This window comes from Marmota flaviventris, chromosome 10 (assembly GCF_047511675.1).
Source record: "Marmota flaviventris isolate mMarFla1 chromosome 10, mMarFla1.hap1, whole genome shotgun sequence".
Lineage (NCBI taxonomy): Eukaryota > Metazoa > Chordata > Mammalia > Rodentia > Sciuridae > Marmota > Marmota flaviventris.
The window spans coordinates 10,286,256-10,303,949 of record NC_092507.1 but is presented as its reverse complement, the minus strand read 5'-3'; the positions used below and the strand labels follow the sequence as shown (position 1 = coordinate 10,303,949).

General features: G+C 41.6%; 1 protein-coding gene across 6 annotated transcripts in view; it reads right to left on the bottom strand.

Annotated features, from left to right (window-relative positions):
• The window catches only part of Prdm2 (PR/SET domain 2), a 119,035-nt gene that overhangs the window by 36,364 nt on the left and 64,977 nt on the right, over window positions 1–17,694 (bottom strand). For 5 of the 6 annotated variants that reach the window (XM_071617360.1, XM_071617358.1, XM_027951962.2 and 2 more), the window contains 2 exons: window positions 9,058–9,168; window positions 144–4,545 (listed from right to left, as the gene is read on the bottom strand). The exons of the other annotated variant lie outside the window; for it this stretch is intronic. In XM_071617360.1, the coding sequence (XP_071473461.1) occupies window positions 144–4,545; window positions 9,058–9,168 (4,513 nt within the window). The remainder of the gene's footprint in view (window positions 1–143; window positions 4,546–9,057; window positions 9,169–17,694) is intronic. 6 annotated transcript variants of the gene reach the window in all.

Sequence of the window (17,694 nt, the reverse complement as noted above, 5' to 3'; positions counted from 1 at the left end):
GCAGTGGCCTTTTATGCCTACAACTTATTCAACAGCTACTTCTTCTGAATGCTCAGCTCAAAATTTTACAGGAAAAGAAAACAAAACCCCCCTGGGTCAGTCTACTCTTCTCCTGCAGTCCTCACCTTCCCGGCTGAGCTTACCTGAAGTCCTTCAGCTCCGACCTGGCACTGCCGTCCTCTCTTCTGCCTTCACTCAGGTCGGCGGCAGCTGCCAATTGAAGGCTTCGGGTGATCGGCCCCCCACTCCGTTCTCTAGATTTTACATTGAACCGGTCTGTTCTTTTCTTACTTGCCAAAGTAGACTTGCTTTGTAAAACAGCTTTGCTTTTTTGTACTCTCACGTGCAGGCTCCGGGAGGTTTTACTCGAGAGCTGAGCAGAATGATTCTTGGCCACAGCTTTGGGTTTTTTCCCCTCCACGTGAGTGATTTTGGCCATTCTTATAGGGCTGGAGTTCCTTAAAGAGGAGGAGCTTGGTTTTTTGGACTTGACTGAAGCTGTGAATTTGACATTCTGCCTGGACCGGAAGGATGAGGAGGGCAGCGAAGACTGGGCGGGGCCTGAGCTGCGGGCCCGGGTCTTGCCCAGGGGTGCCTGCGTGCTCTGCAGCTTAATCTCAGCATCCGCTGTCCGTCTGCGGTGACTACTGCTGGCGTGTCTGTCACTACTTGCAGGTGATGAGTGTCCACCTTTCTTGGATGAATGAGAAACTTTTTTTTTGGAAGGAGAGAGGGGTTTCTTGGGGCAACTGAATGCCGCGTGCTTGTTCAGGCTCCCAATGTAAGTGAACTCTCGGCTGCAGTAGGGGCAGATGTGGGAGGACGACTCTGAGGAGCTCCTCAAGTCAGCCTTCTGTTTTGCAGATTTGTTTTTTTGAAGGATCGCTTTCTGTACAAGTTGGTTTTTCTTCTTCAATGCATTTAATTTGAGCTTATTCGGTGACATTTTGCTGAGCTCAACACTGAAGCTCAGTCTTTTGGGCTGTCCCATTCGCCGGAAGGCATTTTTTCCAGAGTTGTCTAAGACTACCACTCCATTTTTGGGCTGCACAGTTTGTTTCAATGGTACTGGATTTTTCTTCGGAGTATACCTCTTCTTGTCGCTTGCAGAAGCACATGCCAGGATATGTTTGTGTAACTCAGGCATGTTGTCAACACCTTTTCCACATTTTGTGCAGCGAATGGCAGTGGTAAAAGTCTGTGGAATATTGTGGGTAGTGAAATTTGTGGCCGTCACACCAATACCCATGGGGTTGCGGTGATGGTACTGGAATGGAGGTGGTTTAAAGCTTGGGTAATGCTGATTGAGACCCAATCGAACATCTGGATCTTTTGTCTTTATTCCAGAAGCCATTATTTTTATGGTGGTATAAAGCTCTTCGGAGGAATCATTTAACTCTTCCTCCTCTTTGGAAGTTTCCAAAGGGCCTTCCGGCAAGCCCTGCATATGCTCCATGTGGGCCTTGCTGGGATCCGTGAAGTTCTGGGGCCTCAGTGTCCCACTTTCAAACTCATGGTGTGTGCACACCTCGTCTGGGTGAAGATCTCGCTGGTGTTGCTGCAAATTGCACAAGAAAGCAAACTCTTTTTTACAAACGGAACACACAAAGATATTCCCAACTCCATGAAGCAAAAAGCGATGCTCTGACAAATCTGTTTTATCCTTAAAAAGCTGCACACAAAATTCACATTTGAAGGGCCATTCTTCAGCATGAATAGATAAATGTTTGGTTAGATCTTTAATGGAAAGAAATGGTGATTCACAGACATTGCAAATAAAGTTTTTGCTGAATGTTTCCTGAATAGCATCCTGTTCAACTGCAGACTGGGGCTCTTCTCTGGCTTTCAGATCTTCGTTCTCTAGTTCCTCCTGTTTGAAAGTTATTGTGGGGAGAGAAGCCTCCAGATTATCTCCGGAGGAAATAACAGATGACACTGCTGAGAGAGGGGGTGGCGAAGGGGACGAGGAGGAAGATGAAGAGGAGAATGAAGAGGAGGAAGAGGAGGAGGACGAGGAGGACGATGAAGAGGAGGAGGAAGAAGAAAGTGTTGGAGGACCAGGTGAAGCAGCAGACATGAGCTGCTCCACAGGAGGAATGGGAGAGGGTGAGGGGGACACTGTTGGGGACAGAATTGGAAGAGGAGACTGGGCAGTGGCATTCGAGAGTGGAGAGGGACATGGGTGAGGAGATGCACTAGAAGAAGGGGCGGGAAGAGGGACGGTTGGAAGGAGGGGAGGGGGCGGAGTGGCAACAGTTAACACAGGAGGGCAGGGTGGAGGGGAAGAGGGATCTGTGGGGATCAGGAGAGGAGGCAGCTGACCAGAAGATGAGGAAGATGTTTGTAGGGGAGGTGACGAAGGACAAACTTCAGCAGATGATTCGATGGCAGGGGCAGAGAAACCAGAGTCAGGAACAAGGTCAGGATCTGGTTGGGCATCTAGAGATTTACAAGGGCTTGGGCTCCTGGTCACATCAGGAGTATTTTCTGCGGCTAAATCAATGCCATTATACTCATTGAGAAGAACCTTCTGGAGCATGCAGGTGGTTGGCTTCTTCTTCTTCACAGCACCACAGGAAGGCTGCACTGAATGGTTCTCTTTCAACTCCTTGCCTTCAGAGTCGCTACCAGGCTTTCTGTGCACACTGAGGTCCAGTACAGATTCCCACTGGACAGAGGCCTTGCCTGTACCCTCAGCCTTCTGTTTGACACCGCTGGATAAATCCAGTGGCTGCTGGTTGCAAACATTGCTGAAAGTAGGACCAGATGCCCACTCTTTCGATATTTTATATTCATCGAAGCAAGGAGGGCTCCCAGTTTCTCTCTCATCTCTCCCAGACAAACTCCACGCTGGTGAGTCACTACGACTTTCTAATTTGGGTTTCTTCGAAGTCAGGACTGCATCTGTCCACGCTGCTTTTCCATCACTTGGTTTCCCAAAGTCCCGAAGGGCAGGGCTATGCTGTGGAGAACTGGGTGGAGAGCTGGTCCTTCTCTTAAACCTACTAGAGGTCACGGGTAACATGGATGCAGGAGCGGACACACATACGGGACCTAACTTAGGGATTTCTGCAGGAGGAGTTAGCTTGTCTTGGGTTTGAAGAAGCTGTTTGAGCTTTGACGACAAATAAACACTCTTCTCTTTATGGAAAGACACCGCCTCGGTCGTTGACACACTAAGAGGCAGAGTTAAGGAACAGGAGGGTGCCGTGGGGTCAGAGTCTGTTTCAGCTTTAATTTTGGGGAGCACAGGCGGACTAGCAGTCCTCCGTTTCTTGGACTCAGAGTTTGTGCTGCTGGACGGCTCTTTAGGAAGTTCATCTGTTACAGTGACCTGTGTGGTCTTTATACTTTGAGTAATTTCCACTGTAACTGGAGTGAGCAGACAGTTTATGCCATACAAGTCCGCCGAATTAGATTCCATCTCAATCACATCACAGTTGCTAGTGCTATTGTTAGTTTGAATTTTACCATCAATGTAGTAATTTAAGTTTTCAGAGATGTTACTAGAAATGTCCATGATGTACACATCATCTGCTTCCCCCTCCTCCTCTGGCTCTGTGCTTGGTACATAGACATTCTGGGCAGGTGGGGCCTGCTCGGCTGGCGGCTGTGGCTCCTCAAGGAGGCCCCCTTTTCGGCGCACACCTTTGGGAATCAGGTGGCGTTCATGAACTCTGCGCTGATGCCGTCTCATATTGGTATGAGTTCCGAAAACCTTTTTACAATATTTGCAGGGATGAAGTTCTTTAACTTCCCCATTCTCTTCTACAACCGAAGAATTTACCGTTTCTTGGGAAGCTTTTTCTGAGTTCAGAATTAGACAGTCTTGACCAAGATGGGAAGGATTCAATTCATCTTTAGGAGTGACATTTTCTCCACAAACTTTGCCATCAGGCAGGTCCTCTGATGCCTGCAGTGTCAGGCTGGGTTTTCGCTTTAACCCTGCTTCATGGCGACGCTCGTGGCGCCTCCTGTTGATCTGTGTGCCAAAGGCTTTCCCACAGTACTTGCACTTGAAAGCATGGTTGACTGTAGACATGTGGATGTGCATGTGACGTTCAAGGCCCTGCTTGGTGGTGAACTTCCTTTCACAGTGCTGACATGGAAACATAAACGCTTCAAACGCCTCACCGTTGGCCTCCTCTTTAGTTTTGGGGATTTGGACCACAGGTGTCCCTTCTGGAGAGTCTTCAGGAGTTTCTTCTGAAATGCTTTTTGGTTCTTCTAATAAATCCTCTGGCTTCTCGTCACACCGGATCTCAGGCTCTTTCACAGAGCTTTCGTTCGGCATGTCGCCTTCTTCCTCCCCGTCTTCCTCCAAATCATCGTCGTCATCTTCTTCCTCCTCATCCTCCTCTTCTTCATCCAGATCATTCACCTCACAATCTGTGGCTTCTTGTTTTCCATCTGGCTCTGGCTGTGGTTCTTGGGCAGCAGGGGAGATCGGCAGTTCTGGTGGTGCATCCTGGATGACCCCCTCCTGGAGAAGGGCTGGCTGCTCAGGGGCTGCAGCTGGATGTCTCTCTTCTCCTTCTTTGGGACCTGGAAAGTGCACAGAAGCAGAAGCACAGAGGTGAAGGCAAAACTAGCCACTCTACAATCCACTGCTATGATTCATTTCTCTTATCACCTAATGTGTAAGGGAAAGAAGTATGATTAACAATAAATTAACTTCCAGTTTATGTATTTCATTTGTAAAGACAGATTAAGATATGAGTCCAGGGCTGGGGTTGTGGCTCAGTGGTAGAGCACTTGCCTAGCATGCCTGAGGCATTGGGTTCGATCCTCAGTACCATATTTACAAAAAAAAAAAAAAACCTAAATAAACAAAATAAAGGTATTGTGACCATCTACAACTAAAAATATTTTTAAAAGATAAAAGTCCATTTCATTCATTCAACATATATTCACAGAGTCTGTGCTTTATGCCAGGTGACATTGTCTGGACACCTAGCAAATAAGAATGTCCACACTGTGTTTACTTTTCTGCATTTAGTTACATGTATATGTCTGTTTACAGAAACTACAGTGCTTACAATTATGTTGGGATTGCCCAGATTAATTTTTAGGAATTATAAATTCCAATTTCTTATGATTACAAACTGAAACAAGAAAACTGCTAAACACATTACTCGATTAGATTCTTGATAGTGTGTCAAATGGATGATCCGCTCTCACCTCTAACAAAACTATGTATTTAGAAAGTAGAACACCTTCCAGAACCATGTCAGAAGTTTTTCGAGTCCAAGAAAGACTGCAGGTCACCTCTTGTAAACCTGATTAAATTATTAAATCCAGAGTACATCACTGAAGGAAACAAAGCTCAACCTGGGGTAGATGGGAGGGGAGACAGTTACTTGCTCGTAAGGTATGGATGGACAGAGACCTAAAGAAAGTAAGCCATGAAAATATTTAGGGGAAAACACCCTCCAGATGGGAGAAAAAGTAACTTGTAACCTCAAAGTCAAGATCATGCTAAAGGAAGTCAGGAAGGCCATCCTGACACAGAGGCAGCAAGGTGAGGGAAGGTGGGAGGAAGTGTTCAGGCTCTGGATAGGTACCGTGGAAACAAAGCTGACCAAATGTGCTTGTTGGCTGGCTACCGTGAGACAGGAGCCAAGGAGAGTGGCACGAAACTAACAGTCCTGTTCACTGAACTGCAGAAAACTGAGGGGAAGCAGGTCTGGTCTGCAGATGTACACACACTAGGGCACAGGGGGCAAGTGCTTACTCTGGGTGTGCTTAAGTTTAAGGTTCCAAGGTAGATGTCCCAGTGAAGACATTAACAAGATAGTTTTCCATAAATCTTAAGTTCAACAAAGAGGCTGAGTCTAGGAATGTCCAAGTCCTCAGGGTAAAATTAAGAGTAACAGACTGGACAAAGTCACCTAGGAAGTAGATGCAAATAGAAGCAAGAAGAGAATTGTGTCCCAGGTGACATCCGGAGAACCCAGAGTATGACCCTTAGGTCAAGGAGATAATGATCAGCTGATGGGCTGAGCAAGATAAGGACTAGGAATAGGACATTGCATGTGCCAAGCTGGAGGGCTGCTGATTGGAACAGGTGTAGCAGAACAAATGCTTAATGGAATTCATAAAAAAATGGAGGAGGAGGGCTGGGGCTGTAGATCAGTGGTAGAGCGCTTGCTTAGCAAGTATGTAAGGCACTGAGTTTGATCCTCAGTACCACGTGAAAATAAATAAATAAAATATATTGTGTACATCTACAATTAAAAATTTAAAAAAAAAAAGGAAAAGAAAATGGAAGAGGAAGGAGAGATGAAGAAACTGTAAGCACCTCTTTCAGGATTCTCTGTAAAGAAAAAGAAACAGTTTAGTAGCTGAAAGGTAACAAAGGGACAACAGAGGATCCTTCAAGAAGGGAGCTATCACTCCCTTCTTGCAGGGTGAATGCTGGTGAGGACAGTCCACAATACAACCTACCCTGGAGTATCACCAGCTACACCTATAGAGGAGGCACAGCTATGATGACTTCTGCAAGCCAAGTGAACTCATTTTCCTGACAGTTCGTTCACTGAGCACGCAATGGATGCAGCTCTAGGTAAACAATGCCATCAAAAGACTTAACCTTATCTTTAACATATATTAAAGTGGATAATTCATTTTTACAGCAAAGTAAAAATTTCACTTTAAAAGGAGCTACACACCAGGAGCAGAGGCAACTATATAATAAATTAATGGCTGTACTTATAGAAGTATGTGCGCTTTGGAAGCACATGGAGGAGCGGCTATTTCAGCTGGGCTAATCAGGGAAGGCTTCTTAGAGGAAGCACTAAGCAGGCCCAAACTGAAGGGCCTAAGACTCAAAACAAAAGAGGGCACTCCAGCAGGGAGGAATCAAAAGCATGTAGGACACTGTAAGCAAGTGTGGACTTATGGGGGATACGGAGTAGCCAACAGTGTTATTTTAAGGCAAGTAAGTACCACTTGGGAGATTCAGCTGTAGTGGGTTAAGGAGAAGCAGAAGAGTGGCCCAACTGTCTAGATACAAGAGGCTGTTGATAGACAGGAGACTATCCTGGAGAATGGGGAGAAGGAAGGGTTGAAAAGGCCATCTGCATGGAGATTCCTCAGAAACGTTGGAATGGAACTCCCATTTGACTCAGTTATCCCACTCCTCGGCATATACACAAAAGACTTAAAGTCAGCATATTAGAACGACATGGCCGCAGCAATGTTTATAGCAGCTCAATTCACAATAACTAAGCTACGGAACAAACCTAGGTTCCCTTCAACACATGAATAAATAAAGAAAATGTGGTATATATACACAATAGAATATTACTGAGCCTTAAAGACGAGTAAAATTATGACATTTGCAGATAAAGGATGGAGCAAGAAACTATCATGATAAGTGAAATAAGCCAATCCCCCCAAATCAAAGGCTGAATGTTCTGATATAAGGATCCTAACTCACAATAGGGGGTGGGGGAAGAAGTGAAGGCTCACTGGATTGGACAGAGGGAATGGCAGGGGGGAATGGGAAAGATAGTAGAATGAATAGAACATAACATTTTACGTTCATTTATGAATACATGACCGGTATAACTCCACATCATATTCAACCACAAAAATGATAACTTATTCTCCATGTATGTATGTCAAAACACATTCTATTGTCACGTATAACTAAAAAGAACAAATAAGAAGTCCAAAAAAAAAAAAGAAAGAAAGGGCCAAGTGCTGCAAGCTCTTCAAATGCAAATATGAATACTAGTTCAATCATCTGGTCTTAGCCCTTTTGTTATTTCCTAGGAATAATGAACTTAGGAAATCATTTCAAGGGAAATGATAATGAGGAAAAAATAATTGTCTTGAATTACTGCAGGAGGGGACTCCTGAATTTTTAAAAAAATGTTTGCCACATTTTAAACATGTTTTAAAAATTTTAACATGCCACACAGGTAATTGAAGTCCTTTAGAAATTTTTGTGTTGTTCAAATAAATGTTTAAGCAAATCTGCTATTGGGAGAGAGAACTTAGTTTTACAAGGCTCTGAGAAATGAACTTGTTTCATCTATCCCCTCTCCCCGCCCCCTCCCAAAGAGTAGATATTTATTTCTGAAGTATGCACAAAGAAAGATTCTGGTATAGAAATGGGAAGATCTCTGATCCCCCATCAATTCTTTTTGTCTTAAAATCAAACTGACCCCCTCTCACCTGATTCCCCAGGCCACCTTGGGGTCACTGCACTTAAGTCCCAATGAACTCATCTATTCTTGCTTCATATAAGGGCACAGAAGATTGCAATTCTTTATGAATACCATCATCACAAACAGTGCTGATAAATGGCTATAAAAGGCAATCAAAATATTTTATTGAGTTGTTTTCTCTACAAATGTTTCTTGAGTCACAAGCCTGTATTCTGAAATTTGTATTTTGAAATTTCTGTTGTCTCAATGAACAACTCTTAAGCAAGCTCCAGTATCTGTGTATATTTGCCCATTGCAAATTTAGCCCCCCCCCCCCTTCATTCTACATCAATAGTCCCAATACAGTGGTTCAACTGCATGAGCCCAGGGCGACTTGTCCTCTAACATTATGAAAGATCAAGAATATCAATCATTTAAATTACTGATCAATGAAATTGTTAAATCAATTAGAAGTATAAAACATCCATAAATTAAAGTGGATAAACCATCAAGTGCATATCAAAATAAAATTTTTGCAACATAATGAGGCCCCATATAAGCACTGCAAAGATCAATAGTGGAACATTGTTACAATCCCAGAAGCCTTCTTGTATCCTGCCAGTCTGGCTCCTATCTCCATAGATTTATTTTGATGACTTTTAACTTTATATTCATTATCAATGCAATCACATAGTATGTTTCATTTTATTTGTTTGTTTACTGATTTTGTACTATGGATTGAACCCCAGTGGAAAGTTCTGTTTGACATATTAAATTTAGGTAGCTTTTTTGCTAAATACCTTCATAGCTGTTGGATGAGTCTCAGCAGGGCAAAACATGGAGTCACAGAGTTAACTGGCAATACATACCCAAATCAGACAAGTCCAATGTCACAGCTTACCTTCCACAGAATCTCTCATATTTGCAGAGGTGGAATCTGGTTCACTTGTCTTCGGTGCTATGTCCTGGCTTTTGTTTCCCTTGTTTCTATTTTCTTGGGATTTTTTCTTCCCTGCAACACAATATTTATTCACTATTCATTATCATTCTGGAGTTTTAGAGAAAACCATTATTAACCCGATCATAGCAACTGTATTTCTTGGCAATAAACACTTTTCATTCCTAAAGAAAGAAATGATGAATATAAATACTTTTTAAAGTCATAACAGAGGGGGGGGGGGGGAAACAAAACCCATAGGTCCTTTATTTGTTTATTTATTTTTAGGTCTTGGTTATTATTTCTCTCATAGCTATAATGACAGCTATCAAATTAAAAGATGATATATCCTCAAAAATTGAACATTATTGATGTCAAACAAAGATTAGTAATAACATTGAGTTTTAATGCCACACAAATAATAAGAACTGGCAGTTATCTGTAAGAAGCCTATTAGAGAAAAACAATATAGTATAACTTGGAGCCCTTCTGGTTAAGATACGATTCATAACTGTCAAAGCAAAATGGAAGCAGAGATTCCACTGAATTAGAAGAGATACACATGCTTATGCCATTATTGGCTCAAAAATCAAATGAGGAACAATCATGAATAATTCACTGTTAGCCGGCACAGCCCTTAGAGGGCCCTGAGGAATTCAACTCTAAGTCCAGCGCAGTTCAATATTTCACTAGACGCAGGGAAGGAAATTCAAGAAATACTAATTGCATTCCAAGTGATCCCACAGTTTAGCAGGTAAGATTAAAATGCAACATCTCTTTGAGAAGCTAGAACAATGAACTCAAATCCTAAATGTGCTCAGTGGACATATACGACTGGACAGAAAGGAGTACCAAGTGACTATTGGTTTACAAGCTCCATTTTTTCAGGATTAGATCAAAACTGCTAACTGTAATTGTTCCAATTTTTAGTTTCCAAATTTCTTTTTCATGGTAACTGGTGTTTCTCAGTCTTCAATTCAGACAGGCTCCCACTCTTCTTCCCTGGATACTCCCTTCCCTTTTTGCATTGATCTCCCCAGATTGACCCCAAACAACCCCTACAGCTACCCTGCCACTATTATCACCTCATTAGTAAAATGACAAATGATAAAACACTCACAGCTTCTGGAACACATGGAAAATAATATTCTCCATTACAGAGAATCACTACAGAGGAGCATAATTAGCTAAAATGTAGACAACAGATAAAAGTGGGGTCAGAGACACAAAACAGCATCACTGAAAAAATCACTGAGATTAAAAGTAGAGAACAAATTTAACACAATAAGTACTAAACCTTAAAAGCATCACCAGATTTTTATAAAAATTTAAGAGATGTAGCAAAAAGGGGGGGGGGTACTTAGTAAGTCATTTAGCTTGTTAGCCTTAATAAGTAAATTTTTTTTAATTTTTAAAATATTTTTTAATTGTAGATGAACACAATACCTTTATTTTATTTTTTTGTGTGTGGTGCTGAGGATTGAACCCAGTGTCTCACATATGCTAGACAAGTGAGAGCACAGAGCCACAACCCCAGGCACTTAATAAGTAAATTCTAAAATATCATTTTAAGGAACTAATTCTTCATCCCACAAAAAAAGATATATATATTTTTTGCACCTACACTATGTAAGTGTTCACTTATATACATTTATGATAACCTGTTCATCCATTCAAGTCCCATGTCAGTTAAAATGGAAATAGGACACAAACATATACCTTTGGAACCACACTCTGGTACAAACAGAAGTTGTGAGTTCGCACAGATGGCCAATTAATGTTACCAGGTGAAGAATTATAAACCAAGGGGCACAATCAGAGAGGCACTTTTCCATGTGGGAAAGCTCTTAAGAGGTTTTCTCCTTTTGTCAACCTAACAGCACTTAGCCTTAATCTGAGGGCTCCAGTTTGTTTAAGGGAATTTGGATTCTCTTTCTCATTTTCTTACCCCAGTATGACCCTTCCTGTGTGTGATGCTCAGTCTATATCAGATTACTGACACCCAACAAAGTGCATGTCACCCACACACATGCAAATATAAATGGTTCCCTGCCTATGAGTATGAGCTGACTGCTCTAGTCTCTAGTGCTACTGCTCATGTCCGAGGACACCCACAGCTGCTTCATCACTGCCCCATAGTGCCCTCAGACACTCCATTACAAAGTTAAGATTCAGAGACGATTTTCTCTGAATCAAAAGACATCAGTACCAAATCAGGTACCCCAAGCAGGCCAGGCAATGTGACCTTATCTTACTGACCACTTACTTTGTATGAGGTTTTAAAATTAATTAGAGAGGTAGTCTAAACATGGCCTCTTCACATAAACCTTACACTGCATAAAATTTAACAGAAAAACAGATGAAAATCTGTCACTAAAATAACCCCTCCAGAGGCAATTCAGAAATTTTTTACAATCTCAAGTGCCACACAAACCTAATTAATAAGAAAACATATACAGACTATTAAGTGAAATTTCTAGATTTCCCATTATTATAAAACAAAGCACAATTTTAATATTACTATTAAGATGTACTCAAAATGTAATGGCATAACACCTAAAAGATAAAGTGCTATTTGGAGTTTTATTCCCTGCCTAATTAACATAACGCCTAGCTGGTACTGAATGTCAGATGTCCCTTTTTGGACTCCCCAAACATCAGTGGGAAGTTCCTTTTCTCTCCACCCCCTCCCACCAAGATGAGGACTTTAAAAGGCATGACTGTGGAAACATAACCCATCTTGGAGAGAAACTACATGGGGTAGGTATATCTTCCGTATGCTGTGCAGAGGATCCACAAGGGCATCCTGCCAAGAAGGCTGCAGGGTACCCAGGCATCTTCAACTGACATGTGAATGACATTTAGGGTTTGATAATTCTCTGACTTTGGGGGCTATAGATGCATTGGAAGATATTTTGCAGAATATGCCAAATGCCAGCAGTGTCCTCACTTCTAGTTGTGATAACTCCAATCTCAAGACATGGTCAATACCCCTTGGAAGGAAATCTTCCCAGAAAGAGTCACTGAGCTAGACCAATATTCTGTGTTGTAGGGTAACTAAAAGTATAGGGACTCTGTGGTCTATATATTTATTAAAAATAACGGTAAGTACTTGAGAAACACTGTAAACCAATTCTAAAAATGAAGGAATAGAACAATTAGATTTACCACCAGAGTAACATGGTGAACATGATAGACTCAGTATGAGAGACAGGTGTCTAGCATGGCTCTTTTATCATTCATTCATGGAACTGAGATATCCAACACATACTATTTTTTCAGTCTTAATCAGAACAATCAGCTAATCAAGACACTTGGCATTATGGCCTCGGAGCAGAGATGAGATGACCATCAAAACCAACAATCCTATATGCTCTTTTGAGGAAACAACTGAAGGCTGGGGACACAGTGGCACAAAGCAATTCTATGGCAGGACACAAGTCAGAACCAAGGGTCCTGCTCACATTTACACATGCCTGGAGTCACGATGTCAAACACGGCAAACACTGATGGAGGAGCCTATGACACTTCCTCAAATCAGTTAAAATTCCTTCCTGATATTTGATTTTCATTCTATATGTCATCCATATAAGATGTATTAAAAGAAAACGCAGTCAGGCCTGGTGGCCCATGCCTGTAATCCCAGAGGCTTAAGAAGCTGAAGCAAGAGGATCCTGAGTTCAAAGCCAGCCTCAGTAATTTAGCGAGGTGCTAAGCAACTCAGGGAGATCTTGTCTCTAAATAAAATACAAAAGGAGGCTGGGGATATGGCTCAGTGGTAAAGTGCCCCCAAGTTCAATCCCCAGTTCCAAAAAAAGAAAACACAAACCAACCTAGCAGAACTTTTACAAAGGGGCAAGGAGGCTCGTCAGCCTCTGCCTGTAAGTCAAGAGGCAATGCAGGGCGCCTGGCAAGTACACAAGTGCACTCACCATTGGGTTCCTGCAGGGTCCTACATGGCGCTACTGCCAGTTGGCTGCTCCACTTGGTCTAGACAAGAAAGATACAGGAATGAAATACAAAGAACGTGAAATGGAAATGACCACAAAGAATAGCATGGAGGACAGAACAAAACTTTATGTACAGAAGGAAAGGAAATAAACACATAGAGATGAAGAACAGTACGTGAAACTCCAGAAGGAAAACAGTAGATATCTATTGCATCAAGGGTCTCACATTTTAAAAAATCTCTAATTGTGTACTTATGTCTAGTTGCTGAGGCCAAGACCATGGTGCACTGTATTCATTCTCAAGCCTGTACCAACGCCTGTGATGCCACCTGATACCAGCACCACTTAAAGACCAATTCCACTAGAAGACCCCAAGTCCCAAACAAGGTCACACAATGGCATTAATTCTGGAGTGAAAATTAAAACCCAAGATAATAACACTAAAAGTGCTCTTTTTCCTACTGTTATTTCTTAACAGCAATAATGGTTTAATGAGCACACCTTATTATTCTTTATGAAACATTTACGCATCCATTATTTCAACTGGTAACAGAAATTAAAAGTTGCATAAAGATTTCCACTATATTTAACAGTAAAGGAACAACAATCAAATTAGAAAGCATCATTTTTACATTTCAGCTTTATCCGAAATCAAAAAATAAAAAAGTCAACTGCATAGAAACAAGATCGAAACAAACACAATTCACCTCAAGTAACATAAAGAAACAGGATTTCCTAGTGAAACAGCTACCATGGAGACATATGGGAGGCCATAATGACTACTTTCTTAGATAATGGATGACATTACTCCTGGTGCCTGGGGTGCAAGTTGCAAAATCAAAATTGCCTAAAGCAGCTTGTAAATAATTTCACCTAGGTTTGGTTTATGTTCTACTATTTAAATAAACTAGACAAACACCAGGATATTCTAGAGAATGTTTCACTTAAAAATGTTCAGGCAGCAAAGGGAATGCAAAATTTTAGAGTATTGCTCAAGTTACATTAAAAATTCATCACAACAGTAAAGTCTCATGCATTTGGTGATTTAAGTAAATTAAATTTAGAACTCTATATGTGCTGCCTCCGCACTGGGAAACACTCCAATCCTGAAGTACAAAATCAGAATTAGGTATCAGAGCAGAGAAGCCAGGAAGCCAGGTCCACCTGATCTTCTGGGGAGCTCGCTGTCATACTCAGATACACAGCTGATTTCAAATCAGCAGAGACTGCCTGTGAGGGTTCCAAACTGTGCATTAAAGGTCACCCAGGACCACGGGCTGCCCTGAACAGGATCAACATGGACCAACTACTCCCAAGGGTGGGCTGTGCCTGCTGCCTCCAGTTTCTTCACCCCCTATTGCACCTCCGCCTTTCCTCTTTGCAACTGAGTTTTGGTCCTTTCCACGGAAAAGAACACCACTTCCATGGTTACCTCTGACCTCATAATTACAAATCCAGTGTTTCTTCATTCCCCTCCCCACTGCCCAGTTTTTCCCTCACATGTGACAGTGCTGTAGATCTTCTGCTCCTGCAATTCCTCTCCCCAGGCTTTTAACACTGCCCACCAGAACCTCCCACTTCTGCACAATCTTCCTCTTCCTCCTGGCCTAAACGAGAGGGCCCCTGATCAGCAAGGGAAGGCTGGAGCCATCCATGATCTCACATTAGGTTAAAGAAAGGCTTCAACACACATGCAAAGCTAAAGTTTTAATACCATGTGCAACTTATAACCAGAGAGGTAATAAGTTGACAGAAGCTTTGGGGAACACGCAGACATGGGATAATGAGATAAACTGGCTAATTAAAAGATGGGAGAGAAGAAGAACTAGGAGACTGTGGAGCAAGAGGACCCTCAGAGATCCCAGTCAGCTTCCTGAAACACACGCACACACACACACACACACACACACACACACACCCCTCTCTGAGCTTCACTGCATTACATGAATGGCTTCAAACTCACACCAAGTCAGTAGCAAAAATGGGACTTCAATTCCCATCCAACCTACCACTCCAGCTCTCCCAAAAGTTCTGTTAGAAATGCTTTCTGGGTTCTAATTTCACTATTAAAAAGGACATAACAAGGGGCCAGGATTGTGGCTCAGTGGTAGAGCACTTGCCTAGTACGAGTGAGGCACTGGGTTCAGTTCCCAGTACCACATAAAAATAAAAACAAATAAAATAAAGGTATTGTGTCCATCTACAACTAAAAAATATATATATTTTAAAAAAGGACATAACAATGTCACCTGCAATTCAGGCAAGTGTGAGAAATTCTTTAATGTAGATAAGCTCACCACACATCTTTTCACATTTCTGAGGACCTAAAGTGCAGACCAGTGGTGGGCTTCCATCAGTCAGTCATGCACTGCCATCTACTTTAGAGACAAGCTTAAGTTCCAAAAGCAACATGAAAAGGCATAAAGTTAAAAGACTTGTTTATAAGATCAAAACAAGGAAAAAGCTACACCGTCTATACACTGTGTCAGGAAGGGGAATGAATGGATAAGGGCAAAATTTGTCACAATAAAGAACAGCCAAATGATGTTATGTGTGAGACCCTAAAGGAAAGGCAGGAGTTAAGACGACCACAGCTCTGTGTTATATTGGGTATGGTTTGACATTCTGCAGTTTGTGTGATGAAAGAGAAGGAGAAAAGGAGGAAAACACATATGACTAAGTTTAAAGAGTTAATCCCTTTCAATATCCAAAATGAATGCTTTATGGTGGGTGCCCTGGAAGTCACCCAAAGTCAGTGCAAAGAGAATCAGGAACCCTGGAGATCAGGAATAACGGCAACCATAAAGGTCAACAGCATCACATGTGGCAACAAGGTCAGAAGTGATCACTACAAGCAACCAAGGTGACATCAGTGGGAAAATGAGCCACCTGGGGCCAGGCCCTCTGGGTCCTTTGCACTTGATACTGTGACAGTTGCTTTTTTATGAAAGTAGTGTGTTATACATTTTCTATAGTTTTTCTTTTCACTGGAAATAATTTTGAAATTTCCCTGATAGTCAAAAAATTCTAATAAGCTGCTTTGGCATAAACTTTACAGTTAAATTCACCAAGAGATGTCTGTAATCTTGGAGGCAAAAACAAAACCTCTCTGGTTATAAGTTGCACATGGTATTAAAATGGAATTCTAGGCTTCGCTTCCAACAGAAACAATGGAAAAGTTTTGGATTCTGTAATTCTGCAGATTGCAGTATAAATTCCTGAAATGCTTGCTCCTGCTAGGGGGGTGTCGCTGAGCCATCCCTGTGAGGGCTACAGACCCCCTCTCTCCTCCAAAGCCAGGCTGATGGGAGAAAGCAACATCATATCATACTTCAGATCTTTCTTAAAAAGGTTTTTATAGTGGCTTTCACTGGATCCTTCCAAATCCTAGGAAAAACTCCTCAAATAAATATTGGCAAATTCAAATTTTAAAAACCACTGTTTCCTTACACTTTTTGGAACTTCAAATCTCAGGGCACTAACAAAATTATTTTAGAGTCTGTTTAATTAACTATCTTGGAAACTTAAGCAAGCTGCTAACCTGTTTTATTTTATAGATTAATTTCTAGGTTTCTTCTCATGGTTTTTTCAGTAGCCTTTATTTTGCTACTGGGGTGGGGGGGGCAGTTCTTAACATATGAAAAGTGAAGAGGAAAGGAAAATTAAGGACTGGATTCAAGTCTCAGTCCCCCTTTGCCAAATCAATAGGAGTGGGAGTTGCTGCAGAGGTGTGCATTACAAGTGCCTGGCAATCCCAAAACAGAGGAGACACCCTCTAGAATTGGTTCTCAATGGAAAGTCCTTCTTTTCTCTTCTCAAAGCACATATAAATTTTAAAATAGTATTCTGGTGAATCAACTACAAAATTTAGTTCAAAAGTATTTTCAATAATAAAAGTTTTTAGACATAAAAATTTGAGATAAAATAATAAAATTCATACTTTACATTTATTTATAAGAATGTCCAAAGGAACAACAGTCATTACTAACACCAGGCTGCAGTGTATCATTCACAGATGTAAACTCCAACTGAACCAAGAAGAGATATATTAAGAAGCTGGCAGGTGGTTCCCAGTGATGTAATGGTTGGAAAGGGTATATTTTTCCCTACCCGTATTTCTAAGATGAACATTTGGTTACACCATGCAAAAAAATTAATGGATAAATTATTTAAAAAAAAGAAAGAGAGAAATGCCCATGAAAGCAAAATTAATGAAGATAATTGAAAACATTCCTGCTGGTTGAGATTAACATGTACAATTTTATCAAAGTACAATCTGGACCAGGCTTCAAACTTTCCACTGGGCCTGCTGAGCAACAAGAACTTGCTCAAGTGCTTCTCTGTTCTCGAATCTCCTACCTATGCACCCAGTAAAACTGTTTAAAAAAAAACACTATCTCCAAAAACATCAAATCAAATCCACAACACAGTTATGAAGTCTTAAAAGGAATTAAAAATGCTCTTAGCAGATAACTAGTCACAACTGCTTAGGCACTCAGACTACCTCCTGTTCTTCTGCCTCTGCAGCACAGAACTTCAAATATTAATTGGCCTCATCCTTTCAAACAGATACGCTGTGTGTCTTGTTGTTTCAATGCCCTTGGCTAGTACTATGCCCACCACTATTTAAATAAATATCTAAACAAGCAGG